General features: G+C 42.1%; 1 protein-coding gene across 6 annotated transcripts in view; it reads left to right on the top strand.

Moving 5' to 3' along the window:
- The window catches only part of KHDC4 (KH domain containing 4, pre-mRNA splicing factor), a 29368-nt gene extending 20021 nt beyond the window's left edge, over positions 1–9347 (top strand). For 2 of the 6 annotated variants that reach the window (XM_007539027.3, XM_060201571.1), the window contains exons 9-14: positions 981–1038; positions 1266–1519; positions 4823–5020; positions 6577–6689; positions 7176–7267; positions 8113–9347. In XM_007539027.3, coding sequence (XP_007539089.1) covers positions 981–1038; positions 1266–1519; positions 4823–5020; positions 6577–6689; positions 7176–7267; positions 8113–8312 — 915 coding nt within the window. In that variant the 3' untranslated portion in view covers positions 8313–9347. Of the gene's footprint in view, positions 1–980; positions 1039–1265; positions 1520–4822; positions 5021–6576; positions 6690–7175 lie in introns of those variants that run through there. The other 4 variants (XM_060201572.1, XM_060201573.1, XM_060201576.1 and 1 more) reach the window with 4 other exon arrangements.
- The last annotated feature ends 3259 nt before the right edge of the window (positions 9348–12606 follow it).

The raw sequence follows: 12606 nt of genomic DNA, 5'->3' as shown, positions 1-12606 counted from the left end.
GCTTAATCCAGAATTACGTAATCATAAGCAAATCTGTGCATTACCACTGTACTGTCTACTTGGCCTTTAAAATTTTACAGTCTGTGTTCCAGGACATGGTGCAGTGGATAAAGCACTGGACTTACAAACTTGAGGTTCTGATTTCAATCCCTGGCAGCACATGTACCACCACAGTGATGGTCTGCTTCTCTTTCTCTCTTCCTCTCTCTCAAGTAAATAAATTTAAAAAATTTCTTCTTCTTCTTTTTTTTTTTACCTCCAGTGTTATTGCTGGGGCTTGGTGCCTGTGCTATGAATTCACTGCTCTTGTTGGTCATCTTTTTTCTATTTTTGTTGCTGTTATTGTTGTGCTGCTGCTGCTACTGCTGCTGTTGAATAGGACAGAGAAAAATTGAGAGAGATGGGGAAGATGAGGGAGAGAAAGATAAACATCTGCAGACCTGCTTCACTACTTGTGAAGCAACCCACCTGCAGGTGGGGAGCTGGGGGCTCGAACTGGGATCCTTGGGCTTTGCACTGTGTGTGCTTAACCTAGTGTGCTATATCACCTGGCCCCCAATAAATAAAGTGTTTTTTTGTTAAATTATTTTATTTATTTATTTATTTATGAGAAAGATAGGAGAGGAAGAAGGAACCAGACATCACTCTGGTACATGTGCTGCCAGTGATTGAACTCGGGACCCCATGCTTAAGGGTCTGGTGCTTTATCCACTGCGCCACCTCCCAAACCACTAAATAAAATGTTTGTTTTTTTTTTAATTTATAATCTGTGGTCCGGGAGGTAGCGCAGTGGCTAAGGCACTAGACTCTCAAGCATGAGGTCCTGCGTTCGATCCCCAGCAGCACATGTACCAGAGTGATGGCTGGTTCTTTCTCTCCTCCTGTGTTTCTCATGAATAAATAAATTATTTTTAAAAATTTATTATCTGATTCCATGAATTGTGATTATCTCATGTTAATTTATTTCCTTTCTCTTTCAGGTTCATGCAGAATATTCTAGATTTGTAAATCAGATTAACACTGCTGTACCTTTACCAGGTGTGTATGTCTTGAATTGTCTAGCTAAGAAATGTTTTCCTAGTGGTGTGATTGAGGTTCGACTCAGTGTGCCTGGGCACTCACTGGTAATGTCCTCTTCAGTTTGGGGTAATTTGGAAAACCATTTATGCCTCAGTGTTTTTCTTCCCTAATGATTAAGTTTAATATTCAGCTAAAGTGTCTCACATTGCTACAGCTGATTAAACACTTTTTTTCTTCCCCCTCAGGCTATACACAACCCTCTGCTATAAGTAGTGTCCCTCCTCAGCCACCATATTATCCATCCAATGGCTATCAGTCTGGTTACCCTGTTGTTCCCCCTCCTCAGCAGCCAATTCAACCTCCCTATGGTGTCCCAAGTATAGTGCCACCAGCTGTTTCATTGGCACCTGGAGTCTTGCCAGCGATACCTACTGGAGTTCCACCTGTGCCAACACAATACCCGATAACACAAGTACAGCCTCCCATTAGCACTGGACAGGTAAGATGTCATGTTCTGCCGTGGGCTGCTGATGACTAAAGGAGAACTGGGTGAGGGAAGAAATGGGAAGATGTGTTATTCTAAAATAAGTTTGGTGGGTTTTTTGTTTTTCTCTGTGTTTCAACAGCAAACATTCTGAATAATTTGGGGTAATGTTTACATGTCTGTATTCATGTTAAAGTATACAATTAGTTTCACAAGTCCTGTCGATACAGAGGTCTTTAGAGCAGATGTCTGCAGCCAAGTGGTACCGAATTGGGAATGGTGGCGGATAAATAGGTTTTTTTCACTCGTTTAAAAAAATTTTTTAAATTATGTTTATTGGATAGAAACAGCCATAAATCTAGAGGGTAGAGGGAGATATAAAGAGAGAGACAGAGATACCTGCAACACTGCTTCACCACTTGCAAAGCTTTCCCCCTGCAGGTGGGGCCTGGGGGCTTGAATCTGGTTCCTTGGTGCATTGTAATGTGTGCTCAACCAGGCCTGCTACCACCTGGCCCCTCAGGTAGATACATTTTTAAAAAGATTTTATGTATTCATGAAGAAGATAGGTGGAGAGAGGGAGGACCAGACATCATTTTGGTACACGTGCTACCAGGTATTGAACTTGGGCCTTAGACTTGAGAGTCTAATGCTTTCTGTACTATGCCACTTCCTGGACTACAATAAATACATTTTAAGAAACATATATATATATATATATTTTCCCTTTTGCTGCCCTTGTTGTTTTATTGTTGTAGTTATTATTGTGTCATCATTGTTGGATAAGACAGAGAGAAATGGAGAGAGGTGGGGGAAGACAGAGAGAGGAAGAGAAAGACAGACACCTGCAGACCTGTTACACCACTTGTGAAGCGACTCCCCTGCAGGTGGGGAGCCAGGGGCTCGAACAAGGATCCTTACGCTGGTCCTTGAGCTTTGTGCCACCTGCACTTAACCCGCTGCGCTACAGCCCGACTCCATAAATACATTTTTTAAAAAGAAAGAAAATGTATATGAGGTGCTTTGAGCTTAATAAATAGACAATAAAACGATTTGGACCATAGAGATATTGTAATTATTGGCAGTTTTTACATAAAATGACCACAGACAAGACCAAACTAATAGTGTGGTTGTGTGCCCATAGACTTTGATTTATTAATAACAAAAACAGGTGACAAGCTAGAATCATATTTGGGACTATTTACCTACTATTGAGTTTATAATGTTAAGTTGTTACATTTACTGGGAATGGGGAGTAAGAGTCTGACCTCTAGTAACCCTAGGAAGAATAGACTATATGCAGGTGTTATGTGACTAAAACACAGATGAATTCTCCAAACTTAATAATTAAAAGTGCTGGTATAGATTTTTCAAGCTATGTAAGAAGCTAGAATTTTAGAAAAGTAGGCAGCTAGCTCACCTAGTGTGCACAGTCCTTGGGAGCAGGGGTGAGGCCAGTAAGAGCCTGGTGGTGGATTTACAGTTCGTCCTTTTTGATGGGTATCTCCTAGTGTACTCATGTCAGAGTGAACTGCAACCATCAGCCATTGCCCATCCCCATCACCTGTGGGCTGGGAGCACTGAAGGCTGTTGTACGGTTTAAACAGAAATGGGGGGGTCAGGCAGTAGCGTAGAGGGTTGAGCGCACATGGCGCGAAGCACAAGGACAGGGATAAGGATATCCGTTTGGGGAGTCTGACGGTAGCGCAGCGGGTTGAGCGCAGGTGGCCAGCGTGCAAGGACTGGTGTAAGGATCCCCGTTTGAGCCCCTAGCTCCCCACCTGCAGAGAGGGTCACTTCACAAATGTGAAGCAGGTCTGAAGCTGTCCATCTTTCTCTCTTCCCTCTCTGTCTCCCCCTCTTCTCTCCATTTCTCTCTGTCCTGTCCAACAACATCACTAGCAATAATAAGGACAACAAAATGGGAAAAGGTGGCCTCCATGAACAGTGGATTCATTGTGCAGGCTCTGAGCCCCAGCACAAACCCTGGAGGCAAAAATAAACAGAAATGGGCTTAGGGACTAACTTCTATTTGGGCCCTAGTCATCAGTATTTTACTTTCCATACTTGGGCAGAACTGTAGTTCTCCTAGCTCTAAGCCACATTCTTAGGAAGTAATAGAACAGAATGCTTAGAAATTCTATTGCCAGGATACATTGTTTTCCCCATTTTTGAGCCTTGTTGTTTTAGAATATAACTTAATCTCTCCTAGCTTTGATCTTCCTTATTATAAAATAAATGTGGCCTTGCAGTGGCTCACCCAGTAGAGTGCATACCTTACACTATACAAGAACCCAGGTTTAAGCCCTTAACCCTCACCTGCAGTGGGAAGCTTGATGAGCTATGAGACAGTGCTGCAGGTGTGTCTCTCCTTTTCAATCTCCCTTTCCTTGTGTATGATCAAAATAAGCAAACGAAAATAGCTGCCAGGAATAATGACTTCGTCATGCAGGCATTGAGCCCCAGAGATAACCCTGTTGGCAATAAATATATAAATAGGAATGCAGCTTGGGGGGTGGCACAGTGGATGAAATGTCGGACTTGATGCTCTGGATATCTTCTCCTCCTCTCATTAATAAATCCTTAAAAAGATAAAACAATAATTATGTTAATATCTCAAGATGGTCCAGGCCGTAAAGAGCTGGTGGTTTATATTATGAATAAGGTTTTTTTCTCTTTCTTTTTTTTTCTTTTCCCCCTCTCACCAGAACACTCAGCTCTGGTACATGATGGTGCAGGGGATTGAACCTGGGACTTTGAAGCCTCAGGCATGAGACTCTGTTTGCATGACCATTATGTTATCTACCCCCACCCAAGAGTTTTCATTATGAAAGTAATTTTCTCTATCTTTTGATCACCCCTAATTCTTTTTTACAACAGTCTCTTCCAATGCTAGACTCTTACCCATGGTAGTGGAAGATGAAGTTGTCTTTTCTTTGTCTCAGACACTAATAGCACATATGATCCAGGAAGACTAAAGGCCTTTAAGTAAGGGAATGCTCTTGATCAGTAACTGCTGACCTAAGTAAGTGGCTGAAGTGTTTGCTTATTAATGGTCAGTTTGTTTAGCCCAAATGCATCAATAGGTCTTCCTGAGCTTGAACTGCTGGAGAGATGTCAGTTTCACATTTCTCTTTTATGGAGGAGGGGGCCGGGGTAGAGTTTAGGCCAAATTCTATAGAAAGAAAACCAAGGACTTGAAGATGAAAGCTTCATATGATGTACGTCCGTCATTAAAGTATAGTGTAATCATTGTTTATTTGCTCACTAGTTGGGCATTCTCACACTCTGTCCTCCTTTGGTTTGTTTTGGTCCCAGAGTCCGATGAGTGGGCCTTTTATTCCTGCTGCTCCTGTCAAAACTGCCTTGCCTGCCGGGCCCCAGCCCCCACACCCGCCCCAGCCCCAACCCCAGCCCCAGCCCCAGCCCCCACTTCCAACTCAACCTCAGGCACAGAAGAGACGATTCACAGAGGAGCTACCAGATGAACGGGAATCTGGACTTCTTGGATACCAGGTTAAATAAATACCCTATTTTACTTTTCTCACTTTATCCTACCAGATTCTCCCTTTAAAGAAGACAAATACACATCCATAACAACTGTTCTCCCAATATTAGAATTTCTTCCTGGAATTTATTTAGATTGTGATTTTATCTGGTTCAACACAAAAGTGCGTTTTATCTTTTGGGGTCATTGTCACGGAGGGAGGGGAGCTCCACCTAGAGAGAAGTCTTCTTTGAGTTTTGTAGCATTGTATGCTCTCCCCCCACCCCTTCACACCTACTTGACTGCGATACTTTCCTCCCCCCCCCCCTTTTTTTTCTTTTTCTTTTTAGACAGGGGAGAAGGAGAGACATAGCATCTGCTTTGCATGGTGTCTTATGTTGATAGGGGCTCAAACTCAGACCCTCACACCCAGTAAAATGTGCACCTCCAGGGTGAGCTATCTTTCAGCCCCACCCTCCACCCCTACTCGCACCTCCTTAGTACTGTGATGCGCTCTGAAATAGATTTGAGCCTCCAATACTTCCCTACACAATTCTCCAAAGGCTATCAGCTTTCCATTTATGATTTATATTTATGACTTAGGCTTTCAACTTTCTAGTCTCTCTCTCTCTCTTTTTTTTTTTTTTTAATATTTTATTCACTTATTAATGAGAGGGATAGGAGGAGAGAGAAAGTACCAGACATCACTCTGGTACTTGTACTGCCAGGAATTGAACTCAGGACCTCATGCTTGAGTGTCCAATGCTTTTATCCACTGTGCCACTTCCCAGACCACGAGTCACTCTATTATTTTTTTATCTTTATTGGATAGAAACATCCAGAAATCGAGACGTAGGAGACATAAAGGGGGTGAGAGAGTGAGAGATACCTGCAGCACTGCTTCACCACTTGGGAAGCTTTGCCCCTGCAGGTGAGAACCAGAGGCTCAAACTCAGGTCCTTGTGCGTTACAACATGTGCACTCAACCAGGTGTGCCACCACTGGGCCCCCAACTTTCTATTCTCCACTGCCTCCCCCACCTCAAAAAAGGGTGATTTCTTTCTTTAGTCTTTGTCCCAAAAGGGTGAGTAGGATTACAGTGAGTCTACATAACACAGAATAAGGAGACATTTACTGAAAAGACTTTTTTAAAGAAGATAATTAAAACATGTAGTTTTCATGCAATTTTGTGTCACCAGAAGCATCTTTGCTTTTTGCAGGAGTCCTTGAAACAGTTTAAAAAGTTATTACATATGGGAGATAACACTCACTTGGGCCAGAGAGGAAGGGAGCAACAAGCCAGAGCAATTAAGGATGGAGCCAGGAGCCTCAGGCCTGCGAGGCTGAGCTATTTTCCCAGCTATAGTTTTGAGGCATTTTTACAGTTTATAACTAGATTCCTGGAAATCAGTTAAGTTATAGTTGAAATTAGATAGCCTGAGAAAATAATAATCTCTGTTTTGACGATTGTACTGACTAGGTTACTGCAATTTGTTAGATGAGGCACTTGACAGTTACGTTAAGGAGCTAAAGTCAATACAGCAGTTGTAGATTTGCTAATGCCACTGTATTTTTCTGCTCATAGCATGGACCCATTCATATGACTAATTTAGGTACAGGCTTCTCCGGTCAGAATGAGATTGAAGGTGCAGGATCGAAGCCAGCAAGTTCCTCAGGCAAAGAGCGAGAGAGGGACAGGTAAGTGAATTGAAACATAATTGTATGAATTATATCTACATGTCATTTGTGTCATTGCCACAAACCTTTGTATCAATAGCCAAAGGGAAATTTGGATGGAATAGAGATAAATCGATAATGCTTCTCAACCCTAGATGCGGTTACACTGTAAATAATTCCGTGGTGTGGGGGCCAGGTGGTGGTGTGCCTGGTGGAGTGCACACATGACAGTGCTCAAGGACCTGGGTCCAAGCCTCTGCTGCTCTTTCCGTCTTCCCTCTCTCTGTCACTACCCTAAATAAATGCATTTATAAACAAAAATATCAGAACTTAATGCACTGCCTCTTCAGGCATCTTTTCTTCTCATTGTCTGCATATTTGGTCCTTTTCTAAACCGTAGACAGTGACAAAGATCACATACCAAAGCCATTTTTGCTATTTGGTAACAAACGGTCATGGCTGGAGGTATTTGGTATCTGAAAGAGTTATTTATTTCCCTTTGAACAGGCAGTTGATGCCTCCACCAGCCTTCCCAGTGACTGGAATAAAATCAGAGTCTGATGAAAGGAATGGATCTGGAACCTTAACAGGGAACCATGGTGAGTAAGGTGAAACTGGGGGAACAGAGAGAGTAGCTAAGACTGATCTTAGCTAATAGTTTTCAAACCTGATGTTCATTCAGGTATTTAATGCAATATTATAATTCACTAGCTAATGAGAACACTTGTATTATCTATATGGACAGCAGATATTATCTATATGGACATATATTACTATGGTGACAGCCTTATACATAGCATCAGTGACATTAAAGCCTTAGGAAATAATAAAGATTGGTAGATCATTTCAAAGTTTTGTGACTGGAATACCTCGAAGTAATCTGACCCAAACATGGTACAGATTTTTCTTTGTGTGTGGAGCTGACCCACACCACACCTTGCGTCAGAGCTCTGTTGGTCAGGAATGGTCAGCCTGTGGCTCTTAGAAAAAGACTGCTTTGTATTATCCCAGAACTCTAAATCCTGTAGAAATATATGAAATTATTTTCATTCTTTGTATGTAGTCATAATTAAAGTGAATAAGGAAGAACAATCATTTTCCCTTTTCTTCTTTTAACTCTTTTAAAAGGTGAAATAGCAGCCTCCAGAGACTCACTTGCTAACTTTAATTTTTTTTTCTTTTTTCTTTTTTTTTTGTTTTGTGTTTCTTTTTCCTTTCTCTGTTTTCTTACATGGGACTGGTGGATTCACATTTGCTGATGCGATGCTGTTTTCCGTGTGATCTTCAACGTTTTTGGGTGACCATTGACCCTGTGACCTCAAAATGGTGTCCAACTAACCACTTACAATTAACATCTTTTTTTTTTTTTTTTTTTTTGCTTGTTTTCTTGGTGGGGAGTGGGGTTGGGTTTTTTTTTTTTTTTTTTCCTTTCCTCTTATTCTAGATTATCCAGTGAAGAAGATGAAAACGACGGAAAAGGGGTTTGGCTTAGTGGCTTATGCTGCAGATTCATCAGATGAAGAAGAGGAACACGGAGGTCATAAAAATGCAAGTAGTTTTCCACAGGGCTGGAGTTTGGGGTATCAGTACCCTTCATCACAACCACGAGCTAAACAACAGATGCCGTTCTGGATGGCCCCATAGGAAACGGTGGAACAGAGCTTTGAACGTCGGTGACTCTTCTTTTAGCAATAATGCATGCATTTGATTTAACAAGACTCTGGGGCCTCTACTGGGAGCCATCTTGGACCTTTGCAGAAGTTACAGATGCACTGTCCCCTATTCTTAAAGGGACTCCATTCTTCATAAAACATCCTTATTTCTGCAGTGGCATAACATCTGTTAAAATTTACTTAGAATCACAAATTTGTCTCAGAAGCTTTTTAACCATTGGTGAAACATGCTTATTCCACAAAGCATCCCAACAGGCTCATCCCCATATACACTTAACCTGGTCCACTCTTTTCCAAATGAATAGCTCCTATTTGGGCATAAAGTTTTATTTGTATTTTATTACTATTTGCTCACTTTTGATAACTGGTTACAAAACAAGCCTTACTGTCTATGGGGAAGTGATTTTAAGATATCCTTTCAGTACTGAAATCTAAGTACTCCTCATTCCTATTTCATCTTCAGATTCTTTCTGTTGTAGAAACTGCAGTTAAGAATCCAGGCATAGCTGGAGCTGGGGTAGGAAAATGGACCTGCTTTTTTGATTGTGTCTTTGTATTGGGATGCCCGGCAACTGGCACCTTCCAGCACACTTTCTCAGATAGCCATTACTATTTTTTACTCCCCTTCTAAGCTCCTTGTCTTCAACTGGGTCAGAGTAAACTGCTTGATCAAAAGCTGGTCAGACTCATGACAGAAATGAAACACAGTGGTCTGTCTCAAATAGAGCTTTGACTGCTCATAGTAGGATGGTGGACTTAATGACTGAAATGCAACTTGTCCTTTTTCTTGGCATTACAGGTTTTGCCAAAAGAACTTTTTTGTATCAAATACTGATGTGTGAAAGTGAAGGAGCTAGTCTGCTGAACCAGGAGTAGTTTGAGATACTGAACTGTCATTTTTGCACATTTGAATACTCTGCAGGCTGGCTTTGTATAAACCCTCTGGTTTCCTATATGTTGTAAATATTTAGACCATAATTTCATTATAAATAAATGTACAAATATTCCTCTGTGTAGTTTCTTTGTTCTCCCACAACTCACACATACACTAAAATCCATAAACTTTGTTATTGTCTTGCTGTCAGAGTCATCACAGCCTCAGTGAGGTGTGTGTTTTTTTTTTCTTTTTCCATTTTGATAGGACAGATATTGAGAGCAAGGAGAGAAGTTAGACACCTGCAGACCTGCTTCACTTTCATGAAGCATCCCCTCTGCATGTGGGGACTAGGTGCATGGTGAACGTGTGCTCAACTGGATGCACTACAGTCTAGCCCCTTAAATTTATGAACTTCACATCATAGTAGGGGGTTATAATTCTACCAAAAAGGACATGTAAGAACCCAAAAGCTGGCATATATTTTACAAACATTCTGATTATCTGAAGTAAACTTTTAATGTATGTTTTTTTCCCCTTAATTTATTTTTATTTATTTGATAGAGACAAATCAAGAGGGAAGAGAGGAAGAGAGACAGACATCTGCAGCACTGCTTCACCACCTGTAAAACTTGCCCCCTGGGAGTTGGGTGGTAGCGCAGTGGTTTAAGTGCACGTAGTGCGAAGCGCAAGGACCAGCATGAGTTCGAACCCCCGGCTTCCCACCTGCAGGGGAGTCGCTTCATAGGCGGTGAAGCAGGTTTGTAGATGTCTTTCTCCCCCTCTTTTGTCTTCCCATCTCTCTCCATTTCTCTCTGTCCTATCCAACAGCGATGACATCAATAACTACAACAATAACTACAACAACAACAATAAAAAGGGCAGCAAAAGGAGAAAAATATAAAAATAATTATTAAAAAAAAAAAAAGAACTTGCCCCCTAGGGGGCAGGTGGGAACTGGGGACTTAAACCTGGATTCTTGTGCATTGTAACCTGTGTATGCCACCCCCTGACCCCCCAGAAGTAGACTTCTCGTGTGTGTGTGTGTGTGTGTGTGTGTTATTTATTCCCTTTTGTTGCCCTCGTTTTTTTTATTGTAGTTACTGTTATTGATGTCGTTGTTGGACAGGTCAGAGAGAAATGGAGAGAGGAGGGGAAGACGGGGAGAGAAAGACATCTGCAGACCTGTTTCACCACTTGTGAAGCAATCCCCTGCAGGTGGGGAGCTGAGGGCTCAAACCCGGATCCTTATGCCGGTGCTAGTGCTTTGCGCCACGTGCAGTTTACCCACTGCGCTGCCACTCAACTCCCAGAAGTAGACTTTTAAATAGGCTAGACAGAAATGTAAAGAATTACTATTTTTCATTTTTATAGCAAGCATTCTTTCATTAAACATAGTGTTTGTGGTTTTGACTAACTGGAGCCTTGTATATGCTCTGCTTCACTGCTTCCCAGGCTAGCTTTCATTTTTATATTAGGAGAAAGAAAAATACTATAGCACCAGAACTTTTTCAGGAACCCTAGCTCCAAGACATTGCCCTATGGGTGAGCCACAAAGACCCAGGTTCAACACCCCCCATCCCGAGTCCCCACTTGTAGGGGGAAAACTTTGCAAATGGTGAGGCAGTGTTGCAAGTGTCTTGTCACTCTTTTCTGGCTATCTCTAATAAAGATGATTTTAAAAAGAAAAACATCACTGTGTTACCTGTGGTGTGCAGATAAAACTTCACACTTGAGAGTCCAGTTCTATCCACTGCACCATTTCCAGAGCTGCTCCAGTTTTTTCCCTCAATCAGCACTGCCTGATGCATATTGTGGTGCCAGGCTTTGAACTTGGGACTGGGGCACAAAAAAAAAAAAATTTTTTTTTTAAGGAAATACAAATTATTCTTGGGTGAAAACATTTTTCCCATAAAAGTATAGTGGCAGTGCCTACATTTTTTTTAGCCAGAGCACTCCTCAGCTCTGCATTATAGTTGTATATGGGATTGAACCTGTGACTTTGGAGCCTCAGGCATGAGAGTCTGTATAATCATGTGCTCACCATATCCCTACCCTCTTTTTTAATTATCCTTATTTATTTGATAGAGACGTCCAGAAATCGAGAGGGAAGGGGTTGATAGGGAGAGACAGACAACTGCAACACTGCTTCACTTTGAAAAGCTTTACCCCTACAGGTGGGAACTGGGTAATGGAACCCTTATGCATTCATTGTAACATGCTTAACCAGGTACGCCACCCCTCATTCATGCAGTAGACATCTCAGTTCTAGCCCTGTTTAGGGGAAAGAGTCCATGAACGGGGCTGGGCAGTAGCACAGCAGGTGAAGCTCAGGTGGCGTAAGGATCCGGGTTTGAGCCTCCGGCTCCCCACCTGCAGGGGGGTCACTTCACAATCCGTGAAGCAGGTCTGCCGGTGTTTTTCCCTCTCTCTGTCTTCCCCATCTCTTTTGATTTCTCTCTGTCTTATCCAACAACAGCAGTAACAACAAAAGCCATAAACAAGGCCAACAAAATAGAATGGCCTTCAGGAGCAATGGGTTTGTAGTACAGGCACCGAGCCCCAGTACAGGCACTGAGCCCCAGCAATAACCCTGGAGGCAAAAAAAAAAAAAGTCCATGAACACAGGTTTTGTTTTCTCTTTTCATTACTCGTCTAATTTTCAGTGCTGGCAGCAATGTTTCTGGGTTGTTACTTTTTCTGTTGGTTGTCTTCAGGAATTTGGGCTGGCTAACACTGCAGGGGACTAGGGGAATAGCATAATAGTATTGCAAAATATTTTCAGGCCTGAACCATTTTTTAAACAATTTTTTAAAGATTTTATTAATGAGAAAGATAGCAGTAGAGGAAGAACAAGACATTACTCTGGTACATGTGATGCTGGGGATTAAACTCATGCTTGAGGGTCCACCTCCTGGACCACCATGTCTGAACCTCTTCAGGTCCCAGGTTCAATCTCCAGCACCACCAAAAGCCAGAGTTGTGCAGTGCTCTGGTATTAAAAAAGAAGGGTTGTGTGGGGGCTGTGGTGGTTTGTGTGTATGGGGACCACAGCAGTAGCACTGGAGCCCTGCTAGAACCCGGGTAAGCATTTTCCCGAGCCCTGCTATTTCCTTTAGATACTTGATATTCCTTTGCACATTTTTAGTGAAAATTATAACCTTTCACCCCCGACATACTGAGTCCTAAACCTGAGATGAAATGCAGAAAAACAAATGTATATTGTTTATTTCGGATATAAACAGCTTATGAGAGAAGGAGACAAGCAAAGACACCTGCACTGTTTGACCTGCAGGTGCGTATGAGGGGCTTGAATCCGGATCCTTGCGCATCGTGATAGATGTGCACCATGGAATTTTTCCTTTTTTTTTTTTTTCTGCCTCCAGGGTTA

Source organism: Erinaceus europaeus, chromosome 11, assembly GCF_950295315.1.
Source record: "Erinaceus europaeus chromosome 11, mEriEur2.1, whole genome shotgun sequence".
Classification (NCBI taxonomy): Eukaryota; Metazoa; Chordata; class Mammalia; order Eulipotyphla; family Erinaceidae; genus Erinaceus; species Erinaceus europaeus.
Note: the sequence above shows the minus strand (reverse complement) of the source record. Positions and strands in the feature narration are given on the sequence as shown.